Source organism: Mobula hypostoma, chromosome 1 (genome assembly GCF_963921235.1).
Source record: "Mobula hypostoma chromosome 1, sMobHyp1.1, whole genome shotgun sequence".
Lineage (NCBI taxonomy): Eukaryota > Metazoa > Chordata > Chondrichthyes > Myliobatiformes > Myliobatidae > Mobula > Mobula hypostoma.
The window spans coordinates 188853215-188875942 of NC_086097.1; the positions used below are offsets into that span (position 1 = coordinate 188853215).

General features: G+C 42.4%; 1 protein-coding gene across 4 annotated transcripts in view; it reads right to left on the reverse strand.

Annotated features, from left to right (window-relative positions):
• Nucleotides 1-464: 464 nt before the first annotated feature.
• LOC134342764 (serine/threonine-protein kinase H1-like) overlaps nucleotides 465-22728 on the reverse strand; it is a 62812-nt gene continuing 40548 nt past the window's right edge. For all 4 annotated transcript variants that reach the window (XM_063041304.1, XM_063041324.1, XM_063041315.1 and 1 more), the window contains one exon: nucleotides 465-930. In XM_063041304.1, the coding sequence (XP_062897374.1) occupies nucleotides 619-930 (312 nt within the window). In that variant the 3' untranslated portion in view covers nucleotides 465-618. The remainder of the gene's footprint in view (nucleotides 931-22728) is intronic.

The following is a 22728-nucleotide window of genomic DNA, read 5'->3' on the forward strand; positions in this document are numbered from 1 at the left end:
CCACCAGCCCAGAAGGCTAACAGAGAAGAACTGCAAATTGCTGCTCCAAAAGGGACAAAAAGATTCAAGGCATTAATTTTCTTCTTGGTCCTACATACAGTAGATTAACTCAATCAATTTTCTTGAGTCTTTCCCTGAACTAATTTAAAAGCTTTGTAAAGACTGATTTTTCATCTAACACTCTAATATTTATCAATATTAGGATTAACCATTAGAATAGTTCAGTTGTCGGTCTGTTCTCATAGGCGAAGTAACTGGCTCATTCTGCTTAGCTCCTTCCATGAAAAGACTGGCATTAAAGTGGACTAAGCAATTTTTTTAAAGGAAAATCAGTATTAGCAAACGTAAACAAAGTTTGAATTTTACATCTCATTGTATAAATATATATAGTAGTCTCCATTGATGAATAAAAACAAATGCTAAACACCAATGAGCCTAATTAATTTGATATAAGCATTGTTCAGTGGAGAATTATAGCTGCAGTCTTCAGAATATGTATAATCCTTCTAATATCACTTAAATAATTCTAAGTGATAAAGCAACTAATGAAAATTTAGTTTTATTTCAATATGATTTTTTTATTGGGAGAAAATTATAGTTAGCTTACTAACAAATTAATTACTCTTGCTCTATGTGCTGCTGGTACCACAGGTTGAATTCCCGGATTTCCTTCTCACGCAAACGGCGTGATTTGCTGGAGCGGCTAGATTTGGTGGTCTCTGCTGACTTCGAGCTTTGACCGCAGGAGGATGCTCTCCTCATCAAGTTCTGGGAGATGGAACGGTGGAGGTTTTTCATGGAAGATGATGCAGCCATTGTCACAACCCATGGATGTTTCAATGCTTGGGCAGCTGCCATTCTCTCATTAGGGTCTATTGTGATCAGCCGGTCAATAAAGTCCTTGGCGAGGTTTGACACGTTCGGCCATGGCTGAAACCAAAGGACAATGTAAAGAGAAATTAATATAAATACAATTGTGATGCATGATATTAATGAATTAATTAAAAGTAAACAAATAAACTCTAACAAATTGCTATTCATGTAACCTTTTATTTTGGATTTTGCAGAGATGTATTAAGGACATAAAACCATAATGACATGAGATTGTGGAGGAGAGGTTGGGTTCAGTATAACTGGAAGTTTGTGGTCAGTGCGGTACAGAAACAGAGAAGATGACCAAAAATACTGGAGTATAAAGTTGATTAATCTGGCAATCTAGAGATAATCTGGTAAAACCCAGATATCCCAAGAGAGACCAATGATGGTTACTTCCAGGGCAACATGATCACTGTTCCCCTATAATCCACAGGAACGTAAATGGCACCTCACACATAGAAGAACCTATCTGTATTTCTGAAATGACACCTGAATGTTATCGTGTCTCAATTCAGAGCAAAAATCAATTTTCAATAATTCAACAGTGACTATGCAAACACTATGCAAACAATTTGCTTGACAATCATACTTTATATAATCTGTAACATTAAAAATAAGCTTGACCCAGAAGCATTTGCATTTTTAAAAGTTATTGTTAGTTTATAAGCCAGAAAATAAAAACTGAAATACAACAGATTTAGGTAAAAAGTAGAACATCTCATTGGAAAAGAATTCAGAGTCATTTTCATCAGCAACAGCTTCATAAACACTTTTTTTAAACATTAGACATTGCGCACAAAGGAAACTTTCCATTTCATTTTAATATAAAGACTTAGTAAACTAATACCCTATTGATGGTGTAAAGTTGCAATAGCAAAACAGCTTTTTGCTGAATCAGCATATGAAGTACCATCATGATTATTCAAGACAGACAAAAACAAAGAAAATTTGTGTAAGTGTTTTCAGCTTCTGTAGCAGAACTCCAATTCCTCATTCCTCATTTATGTTTCTCCATATGGGTAGGAGATTTGAACAGGAGAAACATGCTGGAGAAACAAAAGACCTGAGATCTCTATGCTTGGGAGATCTCATTGTCAAAATTTTCTGTTGAGGTTCATACATTATGATTACTCTGCAAATGATAATTGGAGTTACTTTCATTCTTCCCATTATTTTGTTGTGTGACGCTTATATTAAATAGGCAACATGGAAAAGCAAAAGGAAGATATGAAGATCTTCTTTGGATTATATATTAAGACATCAAAGGTTGTAAATGTTTAATATTGCCAATAAAGTCCTAACCCAACAATGTACAAAGAAATGCCTGTGAGGAAATAACAGTCCAAAAAAATACAGCAAGCCAAATGGTCATATGTACAGATTGCTTAAACAGATAATTCAATTAACAGCCAGTAACACATTCAGTAAGAACAGTAAAATGTGATGTTAAAAGGAAAACAGATACAAGGCAAAAAAAGTTCCCTTTTGTAGACAATCTATTTTTGATTGCAGGAGAATATAGTGCTGAATTACAGGCATGTTTATAGAAAAAGTGATAAGAAAAAAAAAATCCTGATGAAGGGTCTTGGCCCAAGACGTCGATTGTTCATTCATTTTTATTGATGGTGCCTGACCTGCTGAGTTCCTCCAGCATGTTATGTGTGTTGCATGACAAAAAAAAGCTTGTCCTTGTAATTCTTCGTCCCCTGAACAGGTGTGTTAAACCGGTACAGTGCGGTGAGCCCTCAACAACTTATTTGTAGCCCCCTGACAGCAATTTTCTGTTGGATATCATGTACAATAAAACAGTTATTGCCATTGTAAATTAACTGAATCTAAACAATGAACCTCTAAATACACTCAAGATATCTGTACTGGAGCTCTTCAGGGTAGTATCTTGGGCTCAACCATCTTCAGCTGTTTCCTTCCATCATCTGGTGAGTGAAGCTGGTGGCAATCTATTCAACCTACGTTACCTCCATTCCTGAACCAAGGTCACTGGTGGGGTTGGTAAACGCATATAACGTTTGGAGAGTAAGTTCCAAGTTACGGTAGGTTTGTTCACTGAAGCATCTAAGATAATGGATCTTACAATCCACTTCTACAAAACAAAACTCCTGTAACAATCTGTTCCTGCTGGACCATATTTCAGAGAGTAACGGTCCACACTGAGACCATGAATAATGTAGACCACTGTTTATAGCAGAAGCCATCTCTTATTTAATACAAAAATTATCTCTTGCCTTCAGCAGCATTTGGCTCTTTGGAGAAAATCTGCAAGAAGATTTAGACCAGTCCTAGCACTATCCCTGGCAGAAGTGATTCCTGCCACACTTATGTGTTTCTGAAATTTGCACAACCCCCAGCAGTCACCTCAAAGCACTGGAGAGATACCACCAAAGATGAAGGAAGATAAAGCTACTATTTTGGATTACTTCCATTGTATCCTGCATAATGGACTACCTGACTGGCAGACCACAGTCTGTATGGCTTCAGACCTGTGTGTCAGACATGGTTATAAGCAGCACTGAGGCCCCACAGGGGACTGTATTGGCTCCTTTCCTGTTTATCCTGTATACCTTGGATACAACACTGAGTCATGTCATCTGCAGAAATTCTCTAATGACTCAGCAATAGTTGGGTGTATAAAGGGAGAGCGGGAGGATAAATACAGGGCCCTGGTGGAGGACTTTGTCAAATGGTGCAAGTTGAATCATCTGCAGCTCAACATCATAAAGACAAATGAGTTGGTGATGGACTTTAGGGAGACTAAGCCTGCACAGCTCCCTGTTATTATTGATGGCGAGGACCTACAAGTACCTGTGGGTGCATCTTGATGACAGACTTGAGTGGAGCACCAAAACAGAAGCTGTGTACAAGAAGGGCCTGAGTTGCCTCTACTTTCTGAAGGGACTGAAGTCCTTTGGAGTATGCAGGCCTCTCCTTCACATGTTCTGCCAGTCTGTTGTCACCAACACAATCTTCTATGTGGTGGTGTTCTGGGGCAATGGCATTAACATGGATCATGCCAACAGGCTCAGTAAACAGATTAGAAAGGCTGGCTTTGTTATAGGAGTCGAACTGGACACTCTGGATGCAGTGGTAGAACAAAGAATCCTATGGAAAACAAGAGAAAATCTGCAGGTGCTGGAAATCCGAGCAACAGACACAATGCTGGAGGAACTCAGTAGGCCCGGGAGCATATAAGGAAAAAAAGTACAGTCAACGTTTCGGGCCGAGACCCCTCGGCAGGAATGGAGAAAAAAAGCTAAGGCGGGGGGGGGGGTTGTGGAGAGGATAGAGAGAAACACAAGGTGATAGGAGAAACCTGAAATGGATGGGATGAAGTAAAGAGCTGGGAAGTTGATTGGTGAAAGAGATATAGAGCTGGAGAAGGGGGAGTGTGATAGAAGAGGACAGAAGCCCATGGAAGAAAGAGGGGGGGCACACCAGAGGGAGGAGATGGGCAGGCAAGGAGATAAGGTGAGGGAGGGAAAAGGGGATGAGGAATGTTAAAGGGGGGGTATTACCAGAAATTTGAGAAATTGATGTTTATGCCATCAGGTTGGAGGCTACCTAGACGGAATATAAGGTGTTGTTCCTCCAACTTAAGTGTGGCCTCATCACGACAGTGGAGGTCGTCATGTATGGACATATTGGAATGGGAATGGGAAGTGGAATTAAAATGGGTGGCCACTGGGAGATCCTGCTTTCTCTGGCAGATGGAGCGTAGGTGCTCAGTGAAGTGATCTGCCAATCTATGTCGGGTCTCACTGACATACAGGAGGCCACACTGGGAGCACCGGACATAGTAGATGACCCCAACAGACTCGCAGGTGAAGTGTCCCCTCTCCTGAAAGGACTGTTTGGAGCCCTGAATGGTAGCGAAGGAGGAGATGCAGGGGAAGGTGTAGCATATGTTCCACTTGCAAGGATAAATGCTGGAGGGAGATCAGTGGTGAGTGATGAAAGGACAAGGGGTTCGCATAGGGAGCAATCCTTGTGGAAAGCAGAAAGTGGGAAGGAGGGAATGATGTGCTTTGTAGTGGGATCTCATTGGAGATGGCGGAAGTTGCAGGGAATTGCGTGGTGGGTGCAGAGGCTGCTGGGGTGGTAGTTGAGGTCAAGAGGAATCCTATCCTTGGTACGGTGGTGGGAGAATGGGGTGACAGCAGATGTGTGTGAAATGAAAGAGATGCAGCGTTGATGGTGGAGGAAGAGAAGCCCCTTTCTTTAGAAAAGGAGGACATCTCCTTCAATCTGGAATGAAAAGCCTCATCCTGAGAGCAGATGCAGTGCAGACAGAGGAATTGAGAGAAGGGGATGGCGTTTTCACAGGTGGCAAGGTGGGAGGAGGTATAGTCCAGGTAGCTGTGAGAATCTGTGGGTTTGTAATAGACATCACTAGATAAGCTGTCTCCAGAGATAGAGACAGAGAGATCAAGAAAGGGTAGAGAGGTGTCGGAAATGGGCAAGGCAAATTTGAGAGCAGGGTGGAAGTTGGAGGCAAAGTAGATGTAGTTGATGAGTTCAGCACGGGTGCAGGAAGCAGCACCAATGCAGCCATCAATGTAGCATAGGAAAAGTGTGGGACGGTCACCAGTGTAGGCTTGGAACATAGACTGATACAGATCGCCAACGAACAGGCAGGGACAGCTGGGGCCCCATGCGAGTGCCCATGGCTACACCTTTTGTTTGAAGAAAGTGGGAGGAGCCAAAGGAGAAATTATTTAGAGTGAGAAGTTCTGCTCGGTGGTGAGAGCGGTGGTGGAGGGGAACAGGTTGGGTCTGGTGTCCGGAAAGAAATGGAGAGCTTTGAGGCCTTCCTGGTGGGGTTGGAGGTCTATAGTGACTGGATGTCCATAGTAAAAATAAGATGATGGCGACCAGGGAACCTGAAGTCATTGAAAAAATCCAGATGTAGGTAGGAAGGGAGTGAACCGGGGGGATAAAACAGAGTTGAGATATGCAGATATGAGTTCAGTGTGGGGCAGGAACAAAAAGAAACAATGGGTCTACCTGGACAAGCGGGTTTGTGGATTTTGGGTAGGAGGTAGAAATGGGAGTTTCAGGGTGCGGGAACAATGAGGTTGGTGACGGTGGATGGGAGAACACTAGAGTGAAAAAGGTTGGTGATGGTGTGGGGGACAATGGCCTGGTGCTCCTTAGTGGGGTCTTGTTACAAGGGTAAGTAAGAAGAGGAGTCTGAGAGTTGGCACTGGGCCTTAGCAAGGTAGAGGTCAGTACGCCAGAGTACTACATCACCTCCCTTATCTGTGGGTTCGATGGTGAGGTTAGGATTAGTGCAGAGAGAGTGGAGAGCAGGGTATTTGGAAGGAGTCTGGTTGGAATAGGAGAGTGGAGTGTTGAAGTCTAGTCCAGGGGTCCCCAACCTTTCTCACACTGCGGACCAGTTTCATGTTGACAATATTCTTGCGGACCGGCCGACATAGGGGGGGATTGGTGGCCAACGGACAAGAGTAGCAGTCAAATACGTTGTGTTTACCCAGAGAAAGACTACAATGACCGTGAAGCCTTGCACGGGCACAAGCGCGCATGTGTGACTTGTGCATGGTGTGCACCTGCCAATTATTTTTCTACAGATCGTTTTTGGCGATTCTGTTCGGCGGGGGGGGGGGTGTTAATCACGACCGGAATATCGGTGATCAGTGGCTAATACACTCAATTTTGTTTCTAAAAGGGTTTATCTAACGAATTTAATATTAAACACACAGCACATATTTTCCTCGCATGAATATAGCGATAAGTCAATTATCAGGAGAGTTTGAAGTAAGTGTTGAACGAACTTCCAGTAGAAGTGTCAGAAACAGGTTTGATATTATCATTTAAAGTTAAATTGGATAGGTATATAGACAGGAAAGGAATGGAGGGTTATGTGTTGAGTGCGGGTCGGTGGGATTAGGTGAGAGTAGCATTCAGCACGGACTAGAAGGGCAGAGATGGCCTGTTTCCGTGCTGCAATTGTTATATGGTTATATAAGTCAATAGCATCATAACATTTTACGTAACATTTGGATATTAAACACACACAGCATATTTTCTCCGTATGAACATATAAAATCATTGCAACGCACCAATATCGCTGAATCAGTGGGAGCCCTGGGCTTGTTTTCCTGCAATAAGACGGTCCTATCGAGGGGTGATGGGAGACAACGATACTCGAAGGGGGTTCCTTATGTCCAGTATAATCTGCAATTTAGTTTTTGTTACATTCATTGCAGAGATATGTTGGAAATGGAAGCAACGTTTTCGATGCTTTCGTGGCTATCTCAGGATATTGAGCCTTGTCTTTGATCCAGAATGCCAGCAGAGATGTTATGTCAAACATACTTTTCAGCCCGCCGTCATTTGTAAGCTCGAGGAGTTGATCTCCTTCCCGCGCTGACATGGATGATGCGCAGGTAATGACCTTGCGTGCGTAATGGCTCAACAGTGGGCTTGACAGGGAATGAGGAAAATGCAGCTGACTCATATCACCAAATCATATCGTTTCCTCCCGGCCCGGTAGCGCATGCTCTGCGGCCCGGTACCGGTCCGCGGCCCGGTGGTTGGGGACCGCTGGTCTAGTCGATTGATGCTTCTTCGGCAGTTGGAAATGAAAAGGTCCAGGGCAGGCAGAAGACCAGTGCGGGGTGTCCAGGAAGAGGAGGAGGGTGAAGATGAGAGAAGGGGTCATAGTTGCAGGACGGGGAGTCCTTGCTAAAGAAACAGGCTTGGAGACTGAAGCGGCAGAAGAGCTCAGCATCACGACGGGCGCGGAACTCACTGAGTGTGGGCGCAGGGGGACAAAGGTGAGGCCCTTACTGAGAACGGAATGTTTTGCCTCATAGAAGGACCTTGCATGGATGACAGCTGGGATTGGAGGGGGAAGGGGTTTGGTAGTGTCTGAGGGGATGGAAGGCTTGTGGTGTTCAGGAATGGAAGGGGGAGAGGAAGAAGGAGTCTCTGAGGACCCATGAGTTGGTGGTGGGACCTGAGAGAGATGGGATTGTGGAGTGGTGGTGGGGTAGATGGGGGTGTTCCAGTGGCAGCGTGTGAAGACCCGGGCTGGAGGTCAAGGCTGGAGTTGGAGGTTGCGCAATTGGCACTTTGGAGGTGGCTGAAGTTGTTGGAATCCACATTGATGGCGGTGGACTCCAGGTTTTAGAATCTGCTCTGGATCATTAGAGCCATTGAGGTCAGCAGCAGTGATCGTGGTTTGGTGACGCCCAGGCCTGCAGGTTCTGTAGTCTGTAGACGGGTGATCTTCCAATCCTTGCAGGACATGAGAAAGTCAAAGAATTGGCTATTGAAAGTGTGTATCTGGTGGAGGATAAAGTAGCATACAGGTCTATAACAGGCGGCAGAGAGAGAATCCTGGAGCTGTGGAATTGAGTGGGATAGGGACACCAAGTACCTCCTCATGGTGGAAGGTGTGGTGCATAGAACGTGGTGGGAGAAGCAGCAGAGAAACAGTCAATTGAGTGTGAGCACTGGGGGTCCTCAGAGGGTCCAAGTCGAGCAGCTTGAAAATGAATCTGGAAACATTGTGGTACAAGCTGGCGGTGAAGACTTGTTCCCAGAAAGGATACATGGCTGTGGTAGTGAGACTGGGTAAGCACGTGGTCAAAGATTTGGAGGGCCGCAGAGATTACAGAAGGGGAGCAGTGAGAGAGGGTTTCACTAAACTCCCGTTGAAGGGAAGATTTAAACTTCTTCAGGGTAGGCATCTCCCTATGGAAAATCCTGGCAATTCTGGACAATGTTTCTCACCCAATGCATGCCACCTTGGCTGAACAGAGCAGCACTTTTAGTAATAGACTAAGACAACTGCGCTGCTCCAAAGAGCTTTATATGAGGTCATTCTTACCCTCAGCCTTCAGGCTCTATAATGAGTCAACCTATAGCTGGGGAAGTGATGGCCCCCTCCTGTTAGACTATTTGAGGTAACTTTTTTTATTCTTTCTTACTTCTCTTCTAATATTTGTATATCTGTTCACTGGTAATTGTATTGTGACACTAATTTCCTTTGGGATTAATGAAGTATCTATCTATCCATCCATCCATCAAGCCAGGAAGCAGAATTGAGAGAAGAGATCTCTTTCTTGGTAAGGAAATGAGGTTACATGTTGTTGTTAATAGGTATAATCAACTGTTTCATAAGGGTTTGGCAGGAACATCTGTCTGCTTTTATCATTTGTAGTTAGGATGAAGCAAAGTAATTAAAAGCATCAGTTATATTTACATTATCAACAAAAATGGGAGATGTCTCAGTATTATCTAAGTGATTCTGAACAATAAGACTAAAGTAGCTGAAAACTTTATTTCATTTAGACCAACAAAAGTTCACATTAAACTCAAAATCAACCAGGCCTTAACAGAGTGAACATAGCTTTCTCCATTGCTTTTATTTGCGTGAAGTCTCAGTGCATGTGCTGGTGGTATACCTACAATTAACATTCATATACCTGACTGAGTATTGGTTTGCTGATCTTTGTAATGAGCTGTCGTTCTTCTTTCTCCTTTAAAACTCCTCCCTTCACCTGCTTCTCCTCCCTTCTAGTTGTCAGAACTTCAATGTTATCACTCTCCATTCCTCAACATTTCCCTATAAAGTCCTGCCTACACACACACATAAATACACCAAGTATTCAGTATCTACCACCGAGCATGTGAGAAACATCTATGCAGATGCATGTTTCAATATGTCTGTTTTCTCCAAACATAAAAATGCTCAGAAAGTTGTAAATTCACACCTTGCTGCCTGATTTCACTGATAGGATAAGAAGAACTATTGCCACTTTGTTAAAGAAGTATCATTAACACTTGATTCATTTCTTGTAAACAGGTATGAATGTACTTGGCAGAAAAATGCTGGGCGCATTTCTGCCAATAGCATAAATAGGACTCCTCCACTCAAGCCATAATGCTGCTCCTCAAATGTCAGAATTAAGCTGGTTATGTTTGTTTGAAGTGCAATGTGGCAGAATTAATATGGAATTCCAACACTTATGATTAGTTATAAAATAGACTGTATTCATAGAGTGATGCAGCATGGAAGCAAGTTCACTAACCCTCAGGAATCTATTTACATAATCCAACACTAATCCCATTTTATTCTTCCAACACTAATCCCATTTTATTCTTCCAACATTCTCAACAATCTCCCACAGAATCTACCACTCACTATACCAGTGGTCCCCAACTTCTGGGCCGCAAAGCATGCAGGGGTGCAGCAGTAGCCAGAACGCACCCAGCATATCTTTAAGAAAAGAGCCTGGCACCTAATTAATTAGCTTGTTTATTTCAGCTTTTTTCAGCTACCGCTGCACCCCTGCATACTTCGCGGCCTGAAGGTTGGGGACCACTGCCCTCTACCATTACAGCCAATTAACCTAGCAACCGCCACATCTTTGCGATATGGCAGGAAACCAGAGCTCACGGAGGAAACTCAGGCCGTCACGTGGCAAATGTACACACTCAGTACCTGAGGTCAGGATTAAACGTGGGCTAGGTGCTCATGTCTTTAGGGTGATACTCAAACCTACAATGATTAACACGAATGCAAGAGTGAGACAATTATGTCCATTTCTTAACTTAGTGATCCGTACTTATGCTCAGGACGTGATAGAAACGTAGAAACATAGAAAACCTGCAGCACAATACAGGTCCTCCGGCCCACAAAGCTGTGCTAAACATATCCTTACCTGAGAAGTTAGCTAGGGTTAACCATAGCCTTCTATTTTTCTGAGCTCCGTATACCTGTCCAGGAGTCTCTTAAAAGATCCTATCATATCCGCCTCCACCACCGTCGCCGGCAGCCCATTCCATGCACTCACCACTCTCTGTGTAAAAAACTTACCCCTGATATCTCCTCTGTACCTACCTCCAAGCACCTTAAAACTGTGCCCTCTCGTGCTAGCCATTTCAGCCCTGGGAAAAAGCCTCTGACTATCCACACGATCAATGCCTCTCATCATCTTATACACCTCTATCAGGTCACCTCTCATCCTCTGTCACTCCAAGGAAAAAAGGCCAACTTCACTCACAAGGCATGTTCCTCAATCCAGGCAGCATCCTTGTAAATCTCCTCTGCACCCTTTCTATGGTTTCCACATCTTTCCTATAGTGAGGTGACCAGAACAGAGCACAGTACTCCAAGTGGGGTCTAACCAGGGTCCTATATAGCTGCAACATTACCTCTCGGCTCCTAAGCTCAATCCCATGATTGATGAAGGCCAATGCACCATATGCTTTCTTAACCACAGAGTCAACCTGCATAGCAGCCTTGAGTATCCTATGGACTCGGACCCCAAGATCCCTCTGATCCTCCACACTGCCAAGAGTCTTACCATTAACACTATATTCTGTCATCATATTTGACCTACCTGTCACGGTCCGGTCCGTTGACTCCTCATTTCAATTAATTTCCACTGGGCTCCTTGATTAGGGCACCTGATCCTCATTCGAACTGACAGCATAAAACTCCGGGTTACGATTACTCGCTGCTGGTTCGTCACCGTAGCTGGTGCGGTAATGCATGTTCCGAGCCGCCAAGAATAAGAGACCGTCTTCCAAGCCACCAAGGATAAGGGACTGTCTTCGGAGCCACCAAGAATAAAGGACCGTCTTCCGAGCTGCCAAGAATAAGGGGCCATCTTCATGAGCTTCTCCGTGTCAAGATATGTATTATCTGTTGTTATTTGGTTTAGTCGTCTCGTTTCCAGCTGAGTAGGTCCAGCCATTTGCCGCTACTTCAAGTTGGGAGTTCTGTCTCCTCGTGTCCAACTAAGTGATTGCCAGATGTTTGCCGCTTCATGAGCTACTCCATGTCAAGATACATATTGTCTGTGGTTTGGTTTAGTCATCTCATTTCCAGCTGAGTTGGTCCGGCCATTTGCCGCCACTCAAAGTTGGGTATTCGGTCTCTTCATGTCCCAGTCCAAGTCCAGGCTCTGTGTTCCGGTCAAGTCCAAGTCCTGGCTCTGAGTCCAAGTCCGTCTCTGTGTCCAAGTCGTCCAATTCCATCTCTGTGTCAAGTCTCCATTCCTGTGTCCTGCACTTGGGTCCGCTCCCTACGCCCCATTGCAACACTACCAAAATGAACCACCTCACCCTTTGATGTATGTCACCTCACATTTATCTGGGTTGAACTCCATCTGCCACTTCCGAGCCTATTTTTGCATCCTAACAATGTCCTGCTGTGACCTCTGACAGCCCTCCAGCCTATCCACAACACCTCCAACCTTTGTGTCATCAGCAAATTTACTAACCCGTCCCTCCACTTCTTCATCCAGGTCATTTATAAAAATCATGAAGAGTAGGGTTCCCAGAACCAATCCCTGAGGCACACCACTGGTGACTGATCTCCATGCAGAATATGACCCATCTACAACCACTCTTTGCCTTCTGTGGGCAAGCCATTTCTGGATCCACAAAGCAATGTCCCCTTAGATCTCGTGCCTCCTTATTTTCTCAATAAGCCTTGAATGGGGTACCTTGTCAAATGCCTTGCTGAAATCCCTATAAAGTGATCTCCCTTACTTTGCTGAATACCACCAATGACAACCCAACACTCATCTTCCAGCCTTCATCTCTGGTTCCCAGCCCACTTCTGGTTCAGACTATGTTGTTCTTGCATATTATTTCAATGAAGCATGAGGAATAGCACCTCATATTTTAATTACCTGTTTCTCTTCTCATTACTGAGTTTAGGAGTGATGTCATAATCACTGGTCCCAATTCCCTGGCTTCCTGATTCTGGTAATACAGTTGGTATCACACCCCACTCTAGATCTATGCTCTGTGTTATTCCATGAAATGTTATCATCCTGCTTCTGCCTTGGATCATCTTCTAATGAGGCATTTCATCATTTCCATCTTCCTCTTTATTGTAAGTCTTTCCTTTTACTCTTTCCACTTCCTAATTTCTGATTCCTGGCTCCGTACGTCTTTTTAATGCAGTTACATCGCTAACTTTATTTCTGATGAAAGGCCATTGCCATGAAATTTCAACTGAGAATCAAAAACTGGGAAATGTGTATAAAGAAAAGAATGCAGGACATACTTAGTAGTACAGCCAGCATCTGTGAAGCCAGAAAGAGATTTCATGTTTTTGGTCAAAACCCTTTATCAGCTGGGTCACTGACCCATTTCTCTGTCTGCAAATTCTGCCTGACCTGCTGAGTATTTCCATGGTTTCTGTTTTCATTTCAGCCCTGACACTCTATTATCCTGTCAGGATTCATTCTTTCAAGCATGTTCTTTTTCAAGTTTACTTTGGGGCTGCTTCTGCCTGTGTGAGACATGTACGTATGTGGGGATGATGACACCAGTTCAGCACTCAGCCAGTAAGATAGCAGTAATAAGTTATACGACTGGCACTTAGACAAGGGTTGTTTATATTACGCTATAAAGCCAGGCATCTCTGCATACAACTTCCTTCCTGTAAAAGGTGGTTTAAGGAAACAGACTTTTATTTTTTTTTACCTTTAATGAAATATATATGGATTATACATACTTCTTCGAAAGTTAAGATGTTGGGCTCAAGGTAAAGGCTTGCACCACATTGTGTGACAGCGTTCAGGATAAATCATAAATATTACAGCACAGTACACGCTATTCAGCCCACAAGTTGTGACAATTTTTTAACCTACTCTAAGATCAACCTAACCCTTCACTCCTACACTGCCCTCCATTTCTCTATCATCCATGTTATTTTCTGACAGTTTCTTAAATGCCCTAATTTATCCGTTTCTACCACCATCCCAGGCAGAACCTTCCATGCACCCACGAATCTCTGTACAAAAAATGGACCTCTGACATCACCCTCCCCCCATACTTCCCTCCAAGCACCACAAAATGATCCACCCTCATATTGGCATTTCTGCCCTGGGAAAAAAAGTCTCTGTATATCCACTTGATCTATGCCTCTTACCGTTGTATATACCTCTATCAAGTCACCTCCCTTACTCCAAAGAAAAAAGCACTAGCTTGTTCAATCTATCTTCATAAGACATGCTGTCTAATCCAGGAGGCATCCTGATAAATCTCCTCTGCATCCTCCCCAAGGTTTCCACATGAGGTAACCAGAACTGAACACAATGCTCCAAGTGTGATCTAACCAGGGTTTAATAGCGCTGCATCATTACCTTGTGGCTCTTTTAAATATCCTTTTAAAAATTGGAAGTTAGCAGTGTTAATATTCATTCCAACCATCAATAACACAAATAATTTTCCTGCAAGTTTTATTAGAGAGATGTATTTCTGTTCATTATTGACTAAGATCACAAATATCATAATCATGATGTTTCTTTGGGTTTGCCTGTTCTTTAAACTATGTACTTAGCCTCTTCCCCTTTCCCAGCTTAAACATGTCTCCAGCCCTTATCTTTCAGTTTTGAAGGAAGCAAAAATTTGAACCATCAACACCTTTTCTATGCGGAGATATAGACTGACATGTTACATTCTACAAGACTTTTACCTTGTTTACACTATCAGTAACAGCATTAATAGACTATAAGGCCACAAGACAAAGGAGCAGAAGTCGGCCATTCGGCCCATCGAGTCTGCTCCGCCATTTTATCATGAGCTGATCCATTCTCCCATTTAGTCCCACTCCTCCTCCTTCTCACCATAACCTTTGATGCCCTGGCTACTCAGATACCTATCAATCTCTACCTTAAATACACCCAATGACTTGAACTCCACTGCTGCCCGTGGCAACAAATTCCACAGATTTGCTTTTTTTGCTTAATTTGCTTTTTACTCTGGTCAAATTTTCACTTCATTGCTCTTTTGGTATTTTTAGTAACCACAGTATACTGCTGTTGGAATGGGTCTGCTATGAAAATGACTGTATAACACAAAGCATTGTTAAACTACTGAATTAGTGCCTCAGCTTTCTTCTAGTGACTGATTATAACACCTTCCCTGTTTATTGTAATTTCATTTACACATTACATACTTTCCTACATTAAGCCCCTTGAAATTTTTCAAATATTCTGCTTGACAATGATGTAACACTTAACATTTCCAGACCATAAAATATAGGAGCAAGACATTTGGCCTATTGAATCATGGCTGATCGAGTTTTCCTCTCAGACCCAGTCTCTAGCCTACCCCACCCCCACCTCCCATATCCCTTCATGCCCTGACCAATCAAGAAAATAGCAACATCTGCCTTAAATATACATAAAGACTAGGTCTCCAAAGCTGCCTGTGGCAAAGAATTCCACATGTTTGCCACTTTCTAGTAGAAGAACTCCCCCTCTCCATTCTTAAAGGAAGCACCTTTATTCTGAGAATGTGTCTTCTGGTTTTAGACTCTCCCATCATACACATTCTCTCCACATCCACTCTATCAAGGCCTTTCACCATTCAATAGGTTTCAATGAAGTCAGCCCTCATTCTTCTGAATTCTAGTGAATACAGACCCAGAGCCATCAAGTGCTCTTCATATGACAAGCCATTCAAATTTGGAATCATTTTTGTGAACCACCTTCAAACTCTTTCCAGTTTCAGCACATCCTTTCTAAGATAAGAGGTCCAAAACTGCTCAAAATATTCCAATTGAGGCCTCACCAGTGCTTTATAACGTCTCAACATTACATCCTTGCTTTTATATTTTAGTGCTCTTGAAATGAATGTTAACATTGCATTTGCCTTCTTTACCAAAGACTCCATCTGCAAATTAATCTTTAGGGAATTCTGCACAAGGACTCTCAAATTCTCTTATGCCTTAGTTTTTTGTGTTTTCTCTCTACTTACAAATTAGTCAACCCTTTCATTTCTTCCACCAAAGTGCATAACCATACATTTTCCGGTACTGTGTTCCATCTGCCACTTCTGTGCCCATTCTCCCAATCTGTCTGAGTCCTTCGGTAGCCTCTCTACTTCCTCAAAACTACCTGCTCATCCACCCATTTTCATATTGTCTGCAAACTTTGCAACAATTCTATCATCCAAATCATTGGCATACAACGCGAAAAGAAGCGATCCTAACATGGACCCCTGTGGAACACCACTTGTCACCAGCAGCCAACCAAATAAGATTCCCTTTATTCTTAGTCATCGCCTCTTGCCAATCAGCCACTGCTTTATCCATGCTATAATCTTTCCTGTAATACATGGGCTCGCAACTTGTTAAACAGCTGGTGTGTGGCACTTTGTCAAAGGCCTTCTGAAAATCCAAGTACACAACATTGACTGATTCTCCTTTGTCTATCCTGCTTATATTTCTTCAAAAAATTCCAACAGATTTGTCTGGCAAGATATTCCCTTGAGGAAACCATGCTGACTACGGCCTATTTTATCACGTGCCTCCAAGTACTCTGAATCCACATCCTTAACAATCGATTACAACATCTTCCTAACCACTGAGGTCAGATGAACTGGCCTATAATTTCCTTTCTTCTGCCTCTCTCCCTTCTTGAAGAGTGGAGTGACATTTGCAAATTTCCAGTCATCCAGAACCATACCAGAATCTATTGATTCTTGAAAGATTATTATTATGCTACCTCTTTCAGAACCTTGTGGTGTACACCATCTGGACCAGGTGACTTATCTACCTTCAGACCTTTCAGTTTCCCAAGAACCTTCTCCCTATTACAGTAATGGTAACTTCACACACTTCGTGGCCCCCAACCCCTGGAACTTCCACCATGCTGCTATTGTTTTCCACAGTGAAGGCTGATGCAAAATACTTATTCAGCTCATTTGCCATTTCCTTATCCCCTATTACTACCTCTCCAGCATTGTTTTCCAGTGGTCCAATATCCACTCTCACCTCTCTTTTACACTTTATGTATCTGAAGAAACTTTTGGTATCCTCTTTAATATTATTAGCCAACTAACTTTTGTATTCCATCGTTACAGTCTTAATTGCTTTTTAGTTGCCTTCTGTTGGTTTTTAAAAGCTTCCCAATCTTCTAGCTTCCCACTAACTTTTGCTCTATTATATGCTGTCTCTGGCTTTATGTTAGCTTTAACTTCTCTTGTTAGCCACAGTTGTGTCATCTTTCCTTTAAAATACTTCTTCCTCTTTGGGATATATATATCCTGTGCTTTCCAAATTGCTTCCAGAAAATCCAACCATTGTTGCTGTGCTGTCATATCTGCCAGTGTTCTTTTCCAATTACTTCAGGCCAACTCCTCTCTCATGGCTCTGTGATTCCCTTTACTCCACTGAAATATAGATACACCTGACTTTTGCTTCTCCTTCTCAAATTTCAGGGTGAATTCAATCATATTATGATCGCATGCCCCTAAGGGTCCTTTTACCTTAAGCTCTGAAATCATTTCTGGTTCATTGCACAACACCCAACCCAGAGTAGCTGATCCCCTAGTAAGCTCAACCATGAGCTGCTCTAAAAAGCCATCTTGCAAGAATTCTAGAAATTTCCCCTCATGGGATTCAGCACCAACCTGGTTTTCCCAATCTACCTGCATATTTAAATCTCCCATGACAATATAACATTGCCCTTTTTACATGCATTTTCTATCTCCCATTGTGATTTGTAGACCACATCCTTACTGCGTGTGGGGTTCTATATACAACTTCCATTAGAGCCTTCTTACCCTTGCAGTTCTTTACCTCTTTTCACAATTATTCGACACCTTCCCAGCCTATGTCACCTCTTTCTAATGATTTGATTTCATTTTATACCAAAAAAGCAACACCGCACCCTCTGCCTTCCTGCCTGCCCTTTCGATACAATGTGTATCCTTGGACATGAAGCTCCCAGCTATAACCTTCTTTCAGCCATGATTCAGAGATGCCTGCAACATCATACTTGCCAATCTGTAACTGTGCTACAAGTTCATCTACCTTATTCCATATATTTCACGCATTCAAATAATACCTTCAGTCCTGTATGCACCCTTTTTGATTTTGTCTGCCTTTTACATTGCAACTCATCCTGTTGACTGCAATGTTACTCTATCATCAGTCTCTCCTTGCTCGGAGTCTCAGTACACGTTGCCTCTGTTTGTAAGCAAACTACCCCATCATCAGCACTATCAGTCCAGTTCCCATTCCCCTGCCAAATTAGTTTAAACTTTCCCCAACAACTCTAGCCAACATGCCTGTCAGGATATTGGAACTCCTCTGGTCCAGGTGTAACTCAACCCTTTTGTACCTTTCCCAGAAGAGATCCTGAAGATCTATAATTCTGAACCCCTGTTCCTCAGCTACGTATTCACTTGCCAAATCATTCTATTCTTACCATCACTGGCATGTGGCATAGGCAGCAATCCAGAGATTACTACCCTGGACATCCTGTTTCTCATCTTTCTACCTAGCTCCTAGAATCTCTTTTCAGGACATCATCATGTCTATGTATGTCATTGGTGCAAATATGTACCAAGACTTCCAGCTACTCACCCTTGCCCTTGAGAATGGCATGGACCCAATCCGAGACATCCTTCACACAGGCAACTGGGAGGGAGCCTACCATCCAGGTGTCTCCAATGCACCTACAGAATCTCATCTCTGTTTTTCTGACTAGGGAATCTCTTATCAACACTGCAGTCCTATTCAACTCACTGCGTTTCTGAGCCATAACACCAGACTCAGTGCCAGAGACCTGGTCACTGACTCTCTTCTGGTAGGTTGTTCCCCTCAATTGTGTATCTAAAGTTGTATACTTATTATTATGGGGAATGGCCACAGGTGTACCCTGCACTGGCTGTGCATTTCCCCTCCTTCTCCTGACCCATCTCCTGCAATCTAGGGTTGAGTACCTCACTGTAGCTCCTGTCTATCACTGCTTCATCTTCCCGTATGAGTCGAAGGTCATCAAGCTGCAGCTCCAGTTCCTTAATACATTCTCTCAGGGGTTACAGCTTGGTGCACCTGGTGCAGATGTGTTTATCTGGGAGACTGGAGGTCTCCCAGAATTCCCACATCCCACACAGAGTACAAAACACAGTATATTCTTCTATGAAGAGTGAGCTTTAAGTCAGCAAGTACAAATAACCCAATCCTCATGTAAAGCAGATTACGCGCATTATAAGGCCTAAGGCATTGGTTATTTCCCATAAAGCTGACTCTAAATTATCTGTGATATTGGGCTGCCTTCCAGTCAAGTGTGGTGTAAGTGGACTGATGGCTTCAACCACTCCACTACCCAAGAAGACCACTGTCATATGAAATCCTGGTTTTGTGTTTGAGATATTTGAAGATCAATTTAATTAGAAAATCTTACATTTACAAGTTGTCTTACTAAAGCATCTCTTCAGAATTTACTTATAACAGTAATCTGATCTGGTCCCCAGCACAAGTTATTCACCTTTGGTGAAGACTTCCCTTACATGCCTTATCCTTTTCCTCTTCCTCTTGCATTTTTCCTTTGAAATAATTGCTTACACGAAAAATTCAGGCTTATGTCTAGAGCATCAAGATGAAAGGGTGGGTGATTTCCTGACATGACACTACTTAATAGCAGCTGGCAGAATCCTTACACTGCAATACCTGAGAAGGGTGTTCCCCTTCCAAAGCTGATGCTGCTGACAAGATTTGTAGACAGTCCAAATCTTGTGAACCTAACCACTTCCTGGTGTAACAAATTTGTGCAGGGAATTTATTCCACTTTTCCATAGGTTGACTTTAAATCAGATTCAATCTTAAGAAAATGGCAATATTTCAGCGACAGCAGGTTTTGACTTCATTTGCAATCTGATAATACACATTTTCAGGTATCTAATTCCATCAGTATTTTGCATGCTATTTTATATCGGATATAACAATCAGGAATCTGATTAACGCTCCTAAAGCATCCATTCCTGAGATACTCTAGAAAAAAATCATAATATTTCAAGTTTTGAAAACAAATGCATGGACTAAAAATATACCAAGATAAAGAATAGTGTGCAGAATTTCAACCAATGGATCCAAAAAAGTGACTGCTTTAAATATATAGTTATCATGATGACAAAAAAAACACAGGCACTATTTGTATTTCATTGGTGACAATGTGACCTTCTTGTTTCTGTGCTGACTTTCATTAATTTTTTTTTGCTTGTGAATTCTGCCATTTACCCCACTGGATCTGCTTGGATCACATTTCTTCTTTGTCATACATTTTATAATTGAAATCCATCAGGGCATGAAATTGACGGATAGAAGCATATTGCTTTCAATGTCTGGTAAGTGCAGGTTTCATTCCTTCTGCACGCAAGCAGAACAAAGGGGACATACAACAGTGACATAAACCAAAGCTAAAAAGATATCGATAACAAGCAGGTAAAACAATATCTGACTGGATAATATAGCCCTTATCTCTCCATCAACTTTGTTACAGCACAAAAGGATACAGTCTCTGACAGATTTCACAGCTAGATTTTTTAATGTACTGAAAAAGAAATAGGCCTTTGTTGATTTAAAAGTTGAAGAAACTTGAGCAAGTCCAAAGAGGGACAGTATAATAAAACTTTCTTCGAGGGGGCAGGGAGAAATGGAATTAAAATCAGCCAGCTTAACTCATACACTGTCTACAAGCATTGTGTAACAATAACTCCGGTGTTCTCTTGTTTAAATGTAATCCCTATTTATTAAGGAGTTTCTTTTTTAATACCCTACATACCTAAGCTGTCAAATAATCCTACAGAGTAGCAGGATGCTCTTAAGAAATTATTTTGCCTACAGAGAATAATAGTAATATTAACTTTTCACTCCATTCCAATCTGAATTCTTCAGCACATTATATAGGTCGCCTGCTGGTAGTTTGTGCTTCTGGAATATTCAGTAGTCTTTCTTTCACCATATTGTAACATGCATATTAAATAAAGATAGAGGAAATGTATTTGACACAATGGGTGGGATTTTCTCTAACTACCATCACAAAGAGAATATGATGTGTTAGAATTGGGAAAAGAGTAAAATGTGTGGCAAATTCGCCCTGCTCTGCTGGGGGAGAAACTGATAGCGATGCAGGTGGATGCTTTCCTGGTGTCATGGATTCTTGATTACCTGACTGGCAGACCACAGTACGTGTGCTTGCAACACTGTGTGTCCAACAGAGTGATCAGCAGCACTGGGGCTCCACAGGGGACTGTCTTGTCTCCCTTTCTCTTCACCATTTACACTTCGGACTTCAACTACTGCACAGAGTCTTGTCATCTTCAAAAGTTTTCGGATGACTCTGCCATAGTTGGATGCATCAGCAGGGGAGATGAGGTCGAGTACAGGGCTACTGTAGGAAACTTTGTCACATGGTGTGAGCAGAATTATCTGCAGCTTAATGTGAAAAAGACTAAGGAGCTGGTGGTAGACCTGAGGAGAGCTAAGGTACCGGTGACCCCTGTTTTCATCCAGGGGGTCAGTGTGAACATGGTGGAGGATTACAAATACCTGGGGATACGTATTGACAATAAACTGGACTGGTCAAAGAACACTGAGGCTGTCTACAAGAAGGGTCAGATCCGTCTCTACTTCCTGAGGAGACTGAGGTCCTTTAACATCTGCCGGACGATGCTGAGGATGTTCTACGAGTCTGTGGTGGCCAGTGCTATCATGTTTGTTGTTGTGTGCTGGGGCAGCAGGCTGAGGGTAGCAGACACCAACAGAATCAACAAACTCATTCGTAAGGCCAGTGATGTTGTGGGGATGGAACTGGACTCTCTCACGGTGGTGTCTGAAAAGAGGATGCTGTCTAAGTTGCATGCCATCTTGGACAATGTCTCCCATCCACTACATAATGTACTGGGTGGGCACAGGAGTACATTCAGCCAGAGACTCATTCCACTGAGGTGCAGCACAGAACGTCATAGGAAGTCATTCCTGCCTGTGGCCATCAAACTTTACAACTCCTCCCTTGGAGGGTCAGACACCCTGTGCCGATAGGCTGGTCCTGGACTTATTTCCTGGCATAATTTACATATTACTCTTTAACTATTTATGGTTCTATTACCATTTATTATTTATGGTGCAACTGTAACGAAAACCAATTTCCCCTTGGGATCAATAAAGTATGACTATGACTATGACTATGACTAAGTTCAAAATTAACTATTTAATTGCAAACCCACCACACCCAAAATGTTAACCAAAAATACTTTAGAAGATTTTTATTAGCCAGTATTTGAAATGAAATTGCAATATTATTTTTTAATGTTTGGAAATCTTCATGAGCTATAACAACTTATAATTTTATTGTGGCTCTAACAAAGAAAATATATCACAAAAGAATTGTCAAATAAACTTTGCAACGGAACTAGGGGTATGTGCTATTAAAGCAGAAGGCCAATAGCCGGGTCTGTAAGGTAGGTCTTAGTAGGTATCGCAAAGCATGAAAAAATGGTAGGGACTTCAGAGCTTGGAGTCATGGCTATCAACTTTAGGATGATTAAGAGTCCTGTATTGATGGTATATATTCATGGTTGATGGTGACTGCAGAGGTAATGACTGTTAGGTTGAAGGGAGAATTTGAAAATTATGGTAAAAATTGTGAAACTAAGGTGCCTTTTAATCAGGGACAAATGCAAGTTAGAAGGTACAAAGACGGTAGATGGATGCAATTTGAGGCGAGCAAGACAATATTAGCATGTTTTGGTAGATATCTGTGGAGGATAAAACAAGGATGGCTGGTAAATACTGCAATGAAATATTCAAATTTGAAAAGAAAGAAGCATTCTTACAATTGTATAGGGTACTGATGATGTCTCACCTTAAGTTCTGTGCACAGTTTTGGTCCCCTTATTTAAGAAAGGATATACTAGCATTAGAGGTAGTCCAAATGAAATTTACTGTGCTAATTCCTCAGATGAGAGATTTATCCTAATACGTATAACACATATGGCAGAAGAAATTAGATCTACTTTCTTTGCAGTTTAGAAGAATGACGGGTGATTTTG